Source organism: Patiria miniata, unplaced genomic scaffold, assembly GCF_015706575.1.
Source record: "Patiria miniata isolate m_02_andy unplaced genomic scaffold, ASM1570657v1 HiC_scaffold_10, whole genome shotgun sequence".
In the NCBI taxonomy this organism is placed as follows: Eukaryota; Metazoa; Echinodermata; class Asteroidea; order Valvatida; family Asterinidae; genus Patiria; species Patiria miniata.
In genome coordinates, this window is record NW_024037048.1 from 12,142,280 (window position 1) to 12,158,694 (window position 16,415).

At 38.7% G+C, this 16,415-nt stretch overlaps 1 protein-coding gene across 2 annotated transcripts in view; it reads right to left on the reverse strand.

Moving 5' to 3' along the window:
* Positions 1–45: 45 nt before the first annotated feature.
* Positions 46–16,415, reverse strand: part of LOC119738341 (microtubule-associated protein 1S-like) — a 40,125-nt gene continuing 23,755 nt past the window's right edge. Inside the window, exons 2-4 of one of the 2 annotated variants that reach the window (XM_038213203.1) lie at positions 12,136–12,228; positions 10,367–11,845; positions 46–10,243 (exon numbers count right to left, since the gene is read on the reverse strand). In XM_038213203.1, the coding sequence (XP_038069131.1) occupies positions 6,585–10,243; positions 10,367–11,845; positions 12,136–12,228 (5,231 nt within the window). In that variant the 3' untranslated portion in view covers positions 46–6,584. Of the gene's footprint in view, positions 11,846–12,135; positions 12,229–16,415 lie in introns of both variants that reach the window. The other variant, XM_038213195.1, reaches the window with a different exon arrangement.

Sequence of the window (16,415 nt, forward strand, 5' to 3'; positions counted from 1 at the left end):
CAGTCCTGGACAAAACTATTAATCAACAGCAAGTCACTCCAAGGATATTTTGCATTTAACTTTATTACTGCCATGACATGCATTGCGCTTTACATTACTGATAAGCAGACATGCTAGATAAGCAATAATATGCATACAAGAGTTGCTCAGAGAAAAACTGTAATACAGACGATATTATAAAACTTGCTTTTGTAAACGATTGGCTCAATTAACATTCATTGACAAAGAATTATTTAGTAAACATATAGAATCCAGCATTTTTGACTCAAGCACCCAATGGGTCCATTACATGGTTAGTTTGACTGAACATTCTTGATTGGTAGGGGTGTATCAGGTGTGTTTGTATGGAGAACCTACACGTATGTATACACAAATCCTGATTATGTAGAGTTATGATACATGTACTTCAATGCCATTTACTGCATGAACCATGGTATATCTACCATCCTTAGATGTACAGTATACTCATTAGTTGATTTTCACAGAGAGTTTTCTTTTATATTTAATTTTAAATATTGCAAATACCCAAATAATTATAAAAACCATTTAACTGTAATTGTGTTTTTTCCATTGATAAAAAATGGTTGATTACCAATTGATTGTTCTTTGTTTGCAGACTTGTGTTTCTCTAATGAAGAACAAGAAATAACAATACTAGAAGTCCAAGTGCTATAAGCAGAGCAGCACAAAGCCATAGACATACATCAGCATTTAATTGACATTTAGAACCAGTATTTTTGTTACCTATTATCATTACTAGCTCTACTTGTTCTTTGTATTTTGTAACATGCTAGAGAAGCATCTTTGGATAACAACATGACACACAAAGTAGGCAATTAATGCAAGATCAAATTCCCCACATTGATAAGGTAACACTCTTGAAGAGAGATTATTATATATTCATGTATTCTGAAGAAAACAAAAAAAAACTTACTGCAAACTTTAACAGAAACAAATGCTCATGATTATGGCCACCCAACACAAATGTGAGCGTTCATTATGTTTGATCAATTTCAACTTTTTTTAAAAATAAAACTTCCATTCACCGCTTGTGAATAATGATTGTGGAACCACGAAAAGTTCAAATACATGTACATGTATAAAGACTACCTAGAGCATGATTTCAAACTCACACAGAGCTGGGAAGGTAACAAAAATAACCCAAAAAATACAAAATCCAACATATTTAAGAAAAAAAATTACCAAACTGAATATTTACAAATTTCATATTGCATGGAATTTTCTGTTGGACAAACAATACACAAAAGGCAAAGGTTATAAAAAAAAAAAATTGGCAAGAATCTAAGCACACACAAAAGAAAACCTAAGTGTTTCATAAAGTACATGTATTTTGGAAGCAAACTAATAAAAGAAAAGTACCATTTGAATGTTTAAAGCCAGAAGCATATCCTTGTTGAAGAGAAGTGAGTAAAAAGAGAAAATGTTTCCTTTCGAAACTATAGGCCTACCCTGTAATGACTGCTAGCACAGGTGGGATTGTATTTATTGTATGTTATATCAACATTTTTCACATAATTTATTTACTGCTGCATTGTACAATAGTAAGGATCTTGTCAATGATAATCATCTCAACCCTAATCCTATTTTTAGTTCAAGTTGGATTTGTCACACTATATGTCAGCGGATGGATACAAATGCACATTTTGGAACAGATACACACAACTCACTTCATCATTTCAAAGCTCAGAAATGAAGAAAGTGACGTTGTTCACATGACATTCAGACTGCAACCCAAACACAAACCAGTCTTAATGTTTTGTTGAAGCATACAGGCATGACTATCGGGCTACATTACACTTTTTAATCTTGGTTATCTAATGCCCAACCTCTATAACAATGCCAATATTCTGAAACTTGAGTAACTGCAATCACAAGAAAAAATATACTTTATTTATACCTTATACTGATCTCATATCAAATATTGCATATTCATTTTACCAACAACTCCCTCAAAATCATTTCAATGTGAAAAATGTAACATACACAGTCATTTTCATATACCACATCTGAGACACATTCAAGCTTTGGACACAGTTATTCATAAATGACTTGATTCAACAAGAATTAAGTATATGCACTATTAAGTACTCAATTAAAATATCTCATTTGAAATAGCAATTGCACCAAATTTACTACTACCTCCATGCTATAATCTACTTAGCTTGTCATTTCATAATGCAATGGCCCATTGGTCATGTAGTGCCGGCTCTCTGGCTATTGTGTACTAAAGCCATATTAATTTTGAATTTAAGCAGAAAGCAGTTTGAATAATTACCTCAATGATTCTAATATTGTTTACATTATTCAGCATACAACATTGAAGTGCCTCAATAAACAATTGTAGACTGTATTGCTTCATTCAAGCTGTAAGTAACATCCCACCTGGCCGTCCCATGCAGCTGTCACGTCACAGCCTGATTGCCTTTCTCATTACATGAATGGAAAGTATTGTCTGGCCAGATATATGATATGCAGAGTGGTAGCAACATGACAACAGAAAGCAGACACACATCACCAAATTCTGAACAATGCCAAGAACTAATCATATCTGTCTCAGATTTGGTAGCAGCATAATACTGAACTATCATCATCAGTCTAGCAAATGACACACAAAGTAGCCCTTCAGGATTCATTTACATGTACTAAGCAAAGGAAAACAACTTGTTTGGGATAAGCATGAAATATCCACAGTTCAGGCAATGGACCAAAACGTACAATGACATCCCACATACACACCACCAAGGGATCACAATGCCTGACAAAATAGAAAAAAATAGGCAGCTTAATATATATTTTTTTAAATTGCTAGCACACAACAGACAACAATTATGCAAATTCAAGGATGGGACAACATAGCTAGAAGTTGGAAAACAACTGTAAAACTTACAATAACCACCACTGAGTATACACTGTGACCACACATGAAAAGTATTAAAACAATTGTGGAAATTACACTGCAGGAACCACATTGCAGGAATACTACTGTATTATGTGGAAATACCTGAGGAGCTAGCTGGCACCCTCAGGAAGGTTGAATCCGAGTAAAGAGCAATCTTAAGAATTTTTAAAGAGCCGCAATGAAATCAAAAATGATGAAAGTACACCTGCAGACAATGTTTTAGAGTCGAGTTAATATTAAAGCATTATTTATATGGCACATCCACTGCTCATCTGCATCAGTAACGGTCCTACATGTAAATCCTTGAGTTTTCACTTACCCAAGGAGTTTAGGGTAATCAAACGTGTTTACTACAAATATTCTCTCAAAGATTCTCATTAAAAATGGATGGCATTACATGTAATTACCATGCTACTTAAACAACTGGATCCAAAAATTATAAGGCATTTAAGCTGAATAAACACCTTGCTTTGCACAAAAGAGCAGCATTAGCATATGGATTTGGGCCAAGAGACTCGGCATATTTGACAGCATTTGTCCTTGAGGAATGAGACCAACTAACTATGGGTAACCAGATGTTATGTAGCTGCTATCTTCCCTGGCTTGAAGAGGAATGATTTACACCTGGGAGTTACATGCATGTCAAAGCTACAAATAGCAATACCCAGGTGGTTTTCTTGTTAATGAAACAATTTATTGCAAATGTTTCACTACAAGAAAATGCCAAATTAAGAAATACCTTTTATCAATTGTAAATACATGCAGCATGACAAATTATTCAAAAATATTTCTGTTAACAGCTTGCAAATTGATGTATTCATCCATTCATCAGTCTCCTAATTTCTTGAAATGGAAAAGAACACAATCAATATTTTGTAATAGCTTAATGTGACATTGTTACATAAGAGAAGTTTAAAGACTATTTACTGAAATCTGATTTTAAAGAATTATGTTAAAGAAAAAGTTTGCATTTGTTCAAATTATGCTAGAATCATGTTTATGTGAATATAATATGCATTAAGGCAACACTACTTTTATTTTGCAAACACTTCAAGCATGAGAAGGCTTTCCTACCTACTGTACACGCATCATGACTATGCACTTCTACTTTCTAAAGGTTAAATGATGCACATTTTCAGTGGCATTTATTATATGTAAGTCATGTACATGTACAAGCATCCTCTAAATCTAAACCAATTAAGTCTTCTCTACATGTAGGCCAAAATTATACTAATATTGCATACATGTATATTTTGCACAAACATTTCTTATTCTAATCTCTTACATAACACTATCACCACGGTGCGGCCACTACTTCAATTGGGATGTATTGTTTTTATGTTCCCCAAATAAATCAATGTCATAAGCTTACCCTGCTCTGATTTCATCACAGAAAGATTCACAGACTGAAGTTATAAGATAATTTTTTACAGCCAAAATACCAACAATCATGATAATTTCTCCAACATTTTACAAAGTACTGAAACCACATGCATTCATTGGATTTAAATTTGTCCACTCCTGAAATGCATCCGGTAAAACAATCAGCTAAATGTACCATGTTACATTTTTATTCCGTCCTTTTCTCTATTTTGTAAACAAGTCAAACATTTGTTTACATTTTTTTAAATTCCATTACAGGTATAAACTGAAACTAAACTGCCCAACTACAAACAAAATAAAACTTTTTTTTTTTCAATTTCATATTTATATCCTAAAAACATTGCCTTTTTTAAGTCACACATGCACACTATATAAGACCACATACATTACCTTTGGCATTCTTTGGACATTGTTTTTTTCTGATCCCACAAATAAAGGGGAAAAAATTCACAAAATAGCACATATTATGGGGGCTACGCTGATATATATTATACATGTACAATGATTTTTTTAAAGGCACGTGAAATACACATTGCATAACATTCACCAGCTTCAATATCAATCCAAACACAGCAATTAACTGTAACACATGCATATTCATAATACTACAAATTACTTCATAAATTACATGTATATTTTTTCATAAGCGTTAACCATTTGTATGTTGGCTGGTTCATTTTTCTCTTTGAGACATAAATGTAACCTGCATATCTGGCTTTCTATGGGCAAAGCTCCACCACAGATCTAGAACCCCCCCCCCCAACTGGACAATACTGATTTGCTCAACATGCACTTGAAATGACACATCAGCCTTGCCTTGATTTCACCGAGATAAAAAGCAGATGTGAATGCCTTGCCAAGCAAGTTTGGAGCAAATTAGTGTTGGCTAAGAAGTCATTGCAGACACTACATATTGTGGATAACTCAGGCAAGTACATTTTTTGGTGTGTATTTTTTTCTTTTTTCCCTCCCCCCCCCTTTTTTTTTGTTCAGCCATACCACAAGAGTTTTGCTTTCTTGTGCTTAAGCAAGAGGTGTTCTTATTTTAATCCTTCTTGTGCCATTATTTTAATCGTTCTTGTAGCATTCAGAAATCTGTGGCAGGCATTTCAGACATAAATTAGCCAAGAATCTAACACAAAATCCAGCATACATGTAAATTGAAATTTAGACGTAGTTATATATCCAAGGAAAAATTATCTAATGCACCATTTACACGTACATCACTAAAAAAATTTAAAAGGGATGCTAAAAGGTACCAGGGAAAAAATGCCTTTACTTGCAAGGCAAACTTGCTATTTTTCATGTGTTGTGAGAAAAGGTTATCTGTAACAATTCACTGCACTATTGCTGTTTCAAGCTACATGTACATGTCAAACTCCTAACATGTCTGCAACATCTAAATGGTCTGGACAGCTTTTGACACCCTTACACTGTTGCTGTTCATTGTTGATTTACATGTACACATAACCAAATACTTTCCATAATGTAATTAAGACATAATAGGGTCTACTCGATATGAACAACTCCAACATTGGAAGAGACATGTCATATGAAAACCAGGAGGTTTTGGTCTGTGATAGTACATCACCTACCATAACTGCTGACTCTAGTCTACACTTATTCACGTTATTATAAGCAATGCAAGTGTGCCACAAATTTAGCGTCCATCACACAAAATATCAAAATTGTATGATACATATACTTTGTAACATGTTCTAACTAAGTGCACCCAAAAAAAGAGTTTTAATTCAAACTCCTACATGTATTGCAAATTCCACTAATCTACACATACGTTACAATGGAACTAATCTAGGTTGCACTATCCTGGCAAGATCAACTATTTGATTTCATTCCATTTGGCATTTCATTTCATTTTGAGTTGATATGTAGGCAATGAGTAACATCTTACAAAGAGTTGTCAAGTAAATTCAAGTGAAAGTTAATAAAATAGACATAAATGTAAATAGGAAATGTTAACATTGATTTCTGGCTCAAAAGCATGCAACATCAGACAGCAAGTTCAACATTATCTGAACTGTCAATAAACAAAATATTAGACCAAGCCTATGCATTGGCCATTTTATTACATGTAAATTGGTGGCTATTCAAACCTTTACCTTATACATGTATTTCGATTCCAGTTTCTGACACAGTGTTACTTGTATTGAAACACTTGTATGTCTTCCAGTAACATACATGTGAATGTAAATGATTGGCAATTTAAGAAATTGAACTACACATGTGGCTGCTTTTACAGTACATGAATTCCCAGCCCACATCAGAACTCCACCTTGTACATGAAGAAGTTTTCATCTTTCATCTGTACAATACTGCGGCTGGCAGGCTGTGAGATGGTGATCTTGGAGTTGCTCAGCTGCTGTAGGTTCTTCTGCTCCCACTCTTGCAGAGTGTCAATGTCGTAGGTTGGGATGATCGTGACCTCTGCCTCAGGGTTATCCCACTTAGATTTACCTTCAAGTAGGGAATCCATGACATTCATGCTAGGCTGGTTGCGGCCTTTGTCATTGGCACTGATGACATAATTCTTAGATCTGATGCGCCGGAAAAACTCCATGTTGACCGAGTCGTCACTCGCATGATTTGGGATATAAGTGAGATCTATGTAGACCGGTGGGCCACTGATAGGGATAGGCTGTGTTTTTGACATGCCAGCGCTTGTCTTGGATGAAATTGGTCTCTTGCTACTCTCTGATTTCTTTGAGTCTCCTGTCTTGCTTGGAGCTGACCTAGTCAATCTATCCGACTCTTTCTTGGTAGATTCTGTGGATTTTCTGGCACTGCCAGGAGCTTTAGAGCCTGTTGGTCTCTGTGTCCCAGCCTTGGATGGGGTCTTGGCTGTGGCTTTACTGGGTACTGGTTTCTTAGATGATGCTGACTTGGTGTCTCCACTACCATTGGTTTTTGTTCGGCTGTTGTTGCTGCTACTGCTCCTAGAAGCCGATGCAGCAGTCTGTTTTTCCCACAGCTTGACAGGGGACTTGTCTCGATTTGTTGCCTGAGGCCGTCCGGTTCCAGCTGGGGTCTTTGTTGCTGAGAGTCGACTTTTCTTCTCCACTGCTTCTGTTTTTCTCTCAGCTAGGGACTTCCTCTCTAGGGCTTTTTTCTCTGTTGGCATTTTCTTTTCAGATAGGGTCTTCTTCTCTGAAACATTTTTTGGCTCAGTCCGCTTCTTAGAAGCTCCTGTGAGCTCAGGTTTCTTGGTTCCAGTTGTCTGTGTCTTTGTGGTAGATTTCTTCTCTGATACTGCACTTGTCTTGGTTTTTGTGGAACTCTTGATGTCCCTTGTGGTGCTTTTGGTACTTTTGGTTTTGGCTACCTTGTCCGCAGGTTTCTTGGTAGTAGTGGACACTGTGCTTAATGTCTTAGTGGTAGTCTTAGCACTCACTGACGAGGCTGCCTTAGCAGTAATTTTTGGGACTGTATCAGGCTTGGGTTCTTGTTTAGGCTCAGGAGACTGCTTAGTGGCTTCAGCCAAAGGTTGTGGCTCAAGTTGGGATTCTAGACTAGGTTGTGCAGAGGGTTCAAGAATAGGTTCATCTTGGGGTTCTGGACTAGATTGTTGAAAAGGTGCCTTCATAGATTCTGGTTCTGGTTCTGGACTAGGCTGGGGAGAGGGTTCCTGGGCAAATGCAGGTGGTGACATCTCTACAGGCCTAACATCTATTTCAGGTGCAGCATCTACTTCAAATTCTGCATCAATATGGGGTTCAGAAAGCGAGTCTGGCTCCTTATCTGACTGGGGCTCAGAAAGTGAATCCAAAAGAGGCTCAGATGACGACTGTTGATCTGGAACTAACTTCTCCTCATGTATGATTTCTTGCTCATCAGACGCCTGAAATTCATATTCAGGAACAGGCTCTACTATGATCTCTTGCTGTGCTTCGGGCTCTGGCTCTGATGAGGATGGCTGAGTATATGTATCTAACACTGGCTCAGAAATTGCTGTGCTTGACACATGTTGTGCTTCAAAATGAGACGAATATTCCCCAACTGCCTCAGGACTTTCCCCTGGTTCTACCTGCATGACTTCAGGTTGGTCTGATATGTCCTGGGTGTCTTGCACCTCTTGCGCCATGTCCTCTGCATGGAATTGACTAACAGGCTCACTTTCTAAGGGCTCATCTGCAAACTGTTCAAAGTCCTCTGGCTTTCTCTCTGCTCTCTCTAATTCGGCCTCAGCTTCTGGATGAGAAAGTTGTTCTTCCAGCGGCATTCCCTCATCTATTACCATTTGTCTATTATCGTTTATATCTGCTTCAGGCTGTGGACTTTTCTCTTCTTGCTGAGGGCTTTCTTGTACCATAGCAGCTGAAACCCCATTGGATATCATGAAATCCTGGTTGATCTCTTCTTGGCCTTCATGACTCCAGGCTTCTACTTCAGGAACCTCTGGAAGTGCTACCTGGTTGTCAAAGTTGCCATCTGGTACAACTTGATCCTGATCTTCTTCTGGGGCTGGCGATTCCACACTATCTGCACCTCTAGTTTCCATCTCCACTTGCTCTTCATCTTCAACAGCCACCTCTTCTTCCTGTCCTTCCAATAATTGCATTTGAGTAATTTGTCCACCCTTTATTTCTGCTGCAAGTTGCTCACATTCATCAGTAACAACTTCTTGCTCTGTTGTCGCTTGAAGGTCATCTTGAGCTGATCTATGTTCATCTGACATGATATCAAGTTTCTCTGAAAGTTCTTGATCTTTAATTTCCATTTCCTCCTCATCATCTCCCTCCACATCTGGATTTTGCTCTTCCTCTTTACATTTGATACCCTCAGAATTTTGGCTGCTTTCGAGCATCACTTGAGAAACCTGAGTCTGCTCCTTGTGTAACATTTGGCTTTCATCCCTAATAAGCTGCTGATCAGGTTTGATTTCTATCTCAGATGCCTGTGACTCCTCTGACGAGTCCTCTTCTTCCTCTACTATGTCTTCTTGCTGCTCAAATAGGACATCCTGAGCCAACACTTGTTGGTTTGGCTCAGCTTCCCTCTCTTGTTCCACAATTATTTCATCAGAAGGGACCACAGGGGGTGGAATCTCAGAGAAAGATGTTGGCTCATGCTGCTCATCATGGAAATCTGCCTCAGGGCGAGGTTCTTCAACTAAATAGCCATTGTCTGGCTCTTGGTCTGGTGAAGAGAATTCAATTCGAGGTTCCCAAGGATGTGGACCCCCATTTGATGAGAGAGACTCCTCACCAAAAGCTTCACTAGAGATGCCTTGGTTGTCATTTATAGGTGAATCACCATCATCAGAGAGACCACTCTTCTCAAATTGAGTATCAACATCACCTGCGGGAACAGCTGAAACATGATCCTCCTCAGCATAGTCTCCAAAGCCTGTAGGTACTGGAGCTGGTTGCTCAGAGCTAGCTTCTGCATCAAAAACAAAAGAACCAACGTTTTGAGAGTCATCACCATATTCTACCTGGTCACTTGGAGTGATCTCTCCAGAAGCCAACCTCTCAGGTGCATCAGTGGGTTTGTTGCCAAATGCATCAGGTGTGCCACTGTACATAAAAGCACCCATATCCTGCTGGCTCTCTGGCAAATTGCTATCCATCAAGTTGCCACATATATCACCCTGAACGGTAGCCTGTGGTTCATTATCAACCGGAGACTCTTGTGTGTCCATCACTCCTTCCTCTTCCGGTGGTGGTGTGTTACAGTGAGTACCATCAGCATACATGACATCACCCTCTGGGGGTGGGGTGTTGCAGCCTGCACCATCAGTGCATGTGTATGGTTCAATAGGTACAAATTTGCTGCAAGCATCCTCACTATATTCATCTTCAGGAGGCGGAGTACCACAATGTTCTCCATCACAGCACTTTCCATCAATGCTTACACCTTCATTGTTGCACTCAGGTTCTGGAGGGGGTGTATTGCAGTTGAGATCGTCATCACATTTTCCATCTGGCGGTGGAGTACCACAATGGATGCCATCACAGCACTTTCCGTCAATGCTTACACCTTCATTGTTGCACTCAGGTTCTGGAGGGGGTGTATTGCAGTTGAGATCGTCATCACATTTTCCATCTGGCGGTGGAGTCCCACAATGGATGCCATCACAACAAGGAGGTGGCGTGCTAGGGCGCTTTGCATCTTTGCATTCATCTCGGATGCCCTCACTACAAGATGCATTATCAGACGTAACTCTAACTGATGTTGGACCATTGGCTTTTACTGGGACTTTTCCAGAAGTGTGAGGCTTCTTCTTCAAAGGAGCACTGCCTTTAGATAACTTTGCAGCTGTAGCATCAGAGTATTTCAGGTAATCCAGGTGCTTGATTCTGTCTAGACCTTCAAGTATTTTACCTTGTGTGGCATTTCCTGGAAATAAGACTTTAACAATATCTTCATGGGGGTTGGCTGGCTGCCAGACAATCAAAGCACAAATGGACACAGCACTAGAAATGGGACACTCACTCTCTTTCCCATTCACTTTCAAGCCTGTTTTTACTTTGGAGAATGCTTTATTGCCATTCCACTGCTGCATGAAATCTTTTAACTCCTTACTATCATGGACAGGGGTTAAAATGAACATATCCAGACGACCTATACCAACCTTCTGATAGAGTGTGACAGGCTCAATGACTTTGCCAATATTGGCAGTGCAAGAAAACGGCTTGATGTCTAATTCTTGAAGCAGCTGCTGAGTAAGGTTCCCTTGGTTGACTGTCTTCAGCTGAAGACTCATCGGTGATTTCTTGTTTTCAGGGGCATTCAGGTAGACGACTCCCACCTCAGGCGAGTTGCATTTTATCAACCAATCCTCATATGCCTCTGATCCTTTTTCAGGTTCTGTCAGTTGCTGCTCTGCTATCTTCCTTCGGAGGAGACTGTTGAAACCCATCAGAGAATCTGGCTGCATGTGTGGGGCCATGATTGCATCAATTCTATGCAGATGCTTGGCAAACTTCCAAAAGCAACTCTTGGCGCAGTAGCCACCACCAAGAAAGATGCTAAAGTCAGTGACAGCAAAGAAGGCGCAGTCACCTTTTCCTGCTGGAAATATAAGCACAGTTGGTTTGGTGATCTTACACTTGACACCAACGCCCATGGTGGGTGGCTCCAGAAGCTCAAAGGGTGAAGGGATATGGATGTTGTTGCGAATAGTCTGGATTACTAGGGACACGCCTGCCACTGCATTCTTGACCTCTTGGGGATTGATTGTGAGATTGAGACTCTTGGTAAATGTCTGTTTGGTCACTGCAGCAGTCTGCCAGTGGCATCCTGACACAACCAGGGTGTGTCGCTCTTCCTGTGAGGCCTTCAGGACAGATGCATCAACCTCTGGCTCATTGAAGATGTTGGCGATGTCATGCAGCGTGAAGGTGTCATTGTGTAGTACCCAGTCTCCACATCCTTCAAGCCAATGACCACCAAAGATGAGATGCTTGTTAGACGCAGGATGGATAAGGAGGTTACGGAGTTCTGCAGTCACCTCAGTGTGTGTGGGATTGATCAATATGACCACACCAACATTTCCACCACTATGGGCCAAGCTTCTGTGAACTATAAAAGAAAAATAAGTAAAATGGTGGAAATCAATTGATTTGGAATGATAGCACAGAAAAGTTATTCACTGAATAAAGAGAAGAACTTGTGAAATAATCAACATACCCACAAATGTTTCATAGTTTTTCATACTATTATTTACTTACAATCAAGTGGGCAATTTCTTAATATTTTGACTGTACAAATCTGATGGGTGCTCGTTTTTTTAATCTGAATCTAAGTCCAAGTCCGATTCAAATCAAATAGTTAATGCTACAGTGAACCAATGAATGTCAAACTGATCTTACCAAGCCCAACCTTGTTGACATCAGCTGCTGCTGCGGCTTGTAGTGCACTATCATACCCAATAGCAGAATCTTCTACATTCCAACACTGCAAAGCTAAAAATTAAAAATTAAAAAACAAAATTAGAAAATTGAAACAAGGCTAAGATACATCAGGAAAGCATATAAATGTACGATAATTGATCGAATATTCTAATATCCAGCAGAGCCCTTGCTACAGGCCTACTAAAGTTGATTTTAAGACGTCTTTAGCCCAGACGTGCACTGGCCAAAATGCAAGAAACAAAACGAACTAAGAGGCACACAATATACCACATTAATTGGGACGAGGTCAACCTTGTTTTACTCCAGAGCAGGGTTGAGCTCACTCCAGGGTGACAGCATTCTGGGAGTGATGTGGGGTGGGAATTTCAAGTGACATCACTAGTATGCAACCTGGCATCGCCCAGGGCAAAGACCTTATGTGTAGCACTCCCCTAAGTTTCAGGGATATTCTCCCACCTCTACATCTATGGTAGGGCAGATTGATTGCCATCAATCAACAAATTAGTCCATTCAATACTTGCAAGTGCTTCTTATAGATTTTAGGTCAATTGATTTTTGAGGGTATCCTAAATTTAGAAAAGCAAATAATGTTAATGGAAACAGAAATGTCTGACATCTGTCAAATGTAGTGCACCATTTTCACCCACTGATAAATAATTTGCAGCATACACACATGTATCATACAATGTACATGAATGTGTATGTACATGTACATGTAAGTTGTCACCTATTTGTGACATATCTAGTTACATGTACAGGTACATGGATTTGGGCGAATCAAATTTGAATGTTTGTCTCCAGATCCTTCACATGCAACTGCTAATATTTGTCAGAATTTATACAGCAATTAATGAAAAACTGTCACAATTAATGCATGTTACAAATTGGGCATCAGTTATGTTGCAATGAGCAGCTTCGTTAAAGAATCCTACACCATAATGTTACAAACAGAAAGACTGTTTTGAAATAGAGTTCAAAAGTAAAGAGTCTAAGGTCAAGACATCATACATGTATGACGCTACAAGGAACTGGCATGATTGTCCCTACTGTGTCTACAATGTACATGTACATGTGTTACAATACATGTAACTGTCTTTCACAACAAGATATGAAGGTTCATGCATCACAATACTGAGGTCATGACATCCCAACCTTACTGGCAGTGTTTAATATTAGATTATTGTGTTTATGGGGAGTATGCATTTTGGTCTAATAACAAACATTCTTTCTTTTTTTGTGCAAAAATACTTTCCTCACAGTATGCATGAAAAGGAATATTGTTCAAACGTCATGTGAAATTATTAAAAATTGAAAAGATCATAATAGGGGTCCTGAGCACATAGTGTTCATGTGGCTATACCTACAATATTTACCTTATTGGGACTGTTAATAAAATGATGGGTTTTCACCAATGGAAGTTTCATTGTACATGTATCATGTGATCAGGGGCGGATCTAGCTTTCAGGAAACAGGGGTTGATAATGATGGGGGGTTGAGTGAAGTCGTGACCAAGGCACGCCTTCCTACAGGGGGGGGGGTGGTGTCCGGGAGCTTTCCGCCTGGGAAAATTTTGAAATCTACTACATGTATGCTTTCAACTTCATTCTAAGGCAATTTGAGAATAAATTTAGGAACTTTAGCCCCTCTCTCCTCACCCCCCCCCCCCCAAAAAAAAAAGGATGGGCACTTTTGAAATCCTAGATGAAACCCTACATGTAGTCACATTTTTCAGTTAAAACCACATTAGGAAGGATTAGGCTTGCCATGGTTTCTTATTCACCCTTAAATTCTACCTATAATGGCATTAAATATTACATAAACACAAGAAAGTATATGTGAAAACTTGTAAGCATCATGTATTCCCACACAGATATATTGACCCAAACTGAAGGAATTTCCACAGGGAGGTGGGAAGCTCATTACGAGGAGCTGTCATTTCACAAGTGCTGAAATATATAACTGGCATAGAGCACCTGATACCTTGTTATACAATAACATAAAGGAATTTAACAACTTTATGATTGTATAGGATGTATTGACTGATCTCTCCAACAGCTACACAAAAGCTGTATGTACATGTACATGTACAGGATTATGCAAAAGTTGACCAGACAAGTTCACAGAAATCACTCACTGTGCAGTCCTGATGCATTAAAAAATACACCTGTACATGTACACATGTACACATGTACATAAATTATACACTAATTACATCACCAGGTTCAATTAAGTTTATATCTGTGCACATTTCACAAAATGAAATCAATATGGGTCATTTTAAACATTAACCCTAACCCACCTCACTCCTCCAAAATCCTCCTGGCGGTTTTGGAGGATTCTAGAGGATTGAGGATGAATGGTGATTGAATCAAATGAGGATTCTGGAGGATTGAGGATGAATGGTGATTGAAGCACATGAGGATTTTGGAGGATTGAGGATGAATGGTGAATGAAGCACAAGAGGATTTTGGAGGATTGAGGATGAATGCATTTTGAGGCAGGACTGTCTGATGATTTTGAAGGATTTGGCGTTGGTTATCCTTCATTTAAACACGAGTGCAAAGTTTTGGGATGAGGAGGATTTTGGAGGATTGAGGATGAATGCATTTTGAGGCAGGACTGTCTGTCAATTTTGAAAAATTTAGGCGGAGTTGAAAAATTTTGGAGGATTTTGGAGGATTGAGGATGGTTGTAAGCAACAAGGGCCTAGGGGGTTAGGGTTTTAATTAAGGGTCCAAAGTCCCTGTTACCTTGGTACTTGGAGAACCACTGCCTTAAGGATCTGCATCATATTCTAAAATCATTCATAGATGTCAGATGTACAGTTGTACAGTAAAAGGGACAAGACAAGAAGTGGACCCTTTATAGAATGACACACGTATAGAGGTGTACATGTAATGTGCATGTCAACCCTGGCTACATGTACGTGTATCTCCTGCGGAAATCTTTTTAAAATGTTTGTGTACCGGTACATGTTCTGTCTTTTTCTTTTTTAATTATCATGCTGGCTACATATTTCTTTACAGAATGATGAGACATTGTAATTGAAAAATGGCAAAAACTGATCATTTTCAAATTCTCCCTACAGTAATTTCCGGTCTGATGGACTTCACCAAATGTCTGAAACTTTGTAAAGTAATTTGCTAACTTAAAGTTGAAATGAGATGAGCCTGGCAGTGGTACAGCAGTTGAACACTCATACGGCACTGCTGTTCAGAACAGCAGTAGCAGCACGGCAGATCCCTGTCGATCGAGTGAAAGCACAGTGCCGTGCTGAACTCAGTTTGCCAGGCTAATATAAACTGCTGTGAAAATTAGAGAAAAAAACACTGCAAATGAGCTTTGTCATTCTTATTAATTTAATATTGCTGTGAAATTTATCTTCTAATCAATAAGGCTGTTAGAAATAATTTAGAATGCCTGATATTTGATTTTACTGAAAGAAAAATCGGAGCTAACTTTCCTTACGCAACTGACGCAAGCTCTCAAATCATGTAAGTAAAGTGGCTTTTGACAAAAGTTTGGCACTTGACAAATAATACAACTAAGAAACTCATATGATTAACTTAACCTCAGGGACTTTTTTTAACATCTCCTCGAGACCACTCACAAAAATATTTTGAATCGTAAAAATTTGGATATTCCGTTGCAATCCAATATTGGAATATACGATATATTCGCCACACCTTTCTTGTTAACAACATGTACCGGTACACTGTTAATATTTGACCGCAACAATTAATCAAGTGGCTAGTCTAATGAAAATATAAAATATAATACAGGCCAGCAGGCAGAGAGAATTTGTAAATGATTGGCATTTAAGCTGCACTGCATGTTAAAAATTAAATGAAACACAATTTGACAAAGAGCTAGAGGACTCAAAGTCTTCAAATATCTGGCCTTATGTAGTAGTACTTGTATACATGTATGTGCATATTTGGAGATTGCACCAAACAGAATAAATATCTCAATTGACTGTAAAACTATAACTTCCTGTTTGAGGAAATGACTCTCTGGAGTAGCCACAGAGCAAACTATACATGTATGTATGTACATGACCTACTAGTAACCAATTTTATAAAGTAAAGAATCATGTTTAATAGAGTGATATGGATTTCAATATTGAGGTTTAATTTCCCCCTTTTGAGCAGGGATATTGTCAGAGACCATTCTAAATAGAACCAAGTTACATAGAATCAGAAATGATTTTAAAACGACAGTTTTTCCCAGGCCAACAC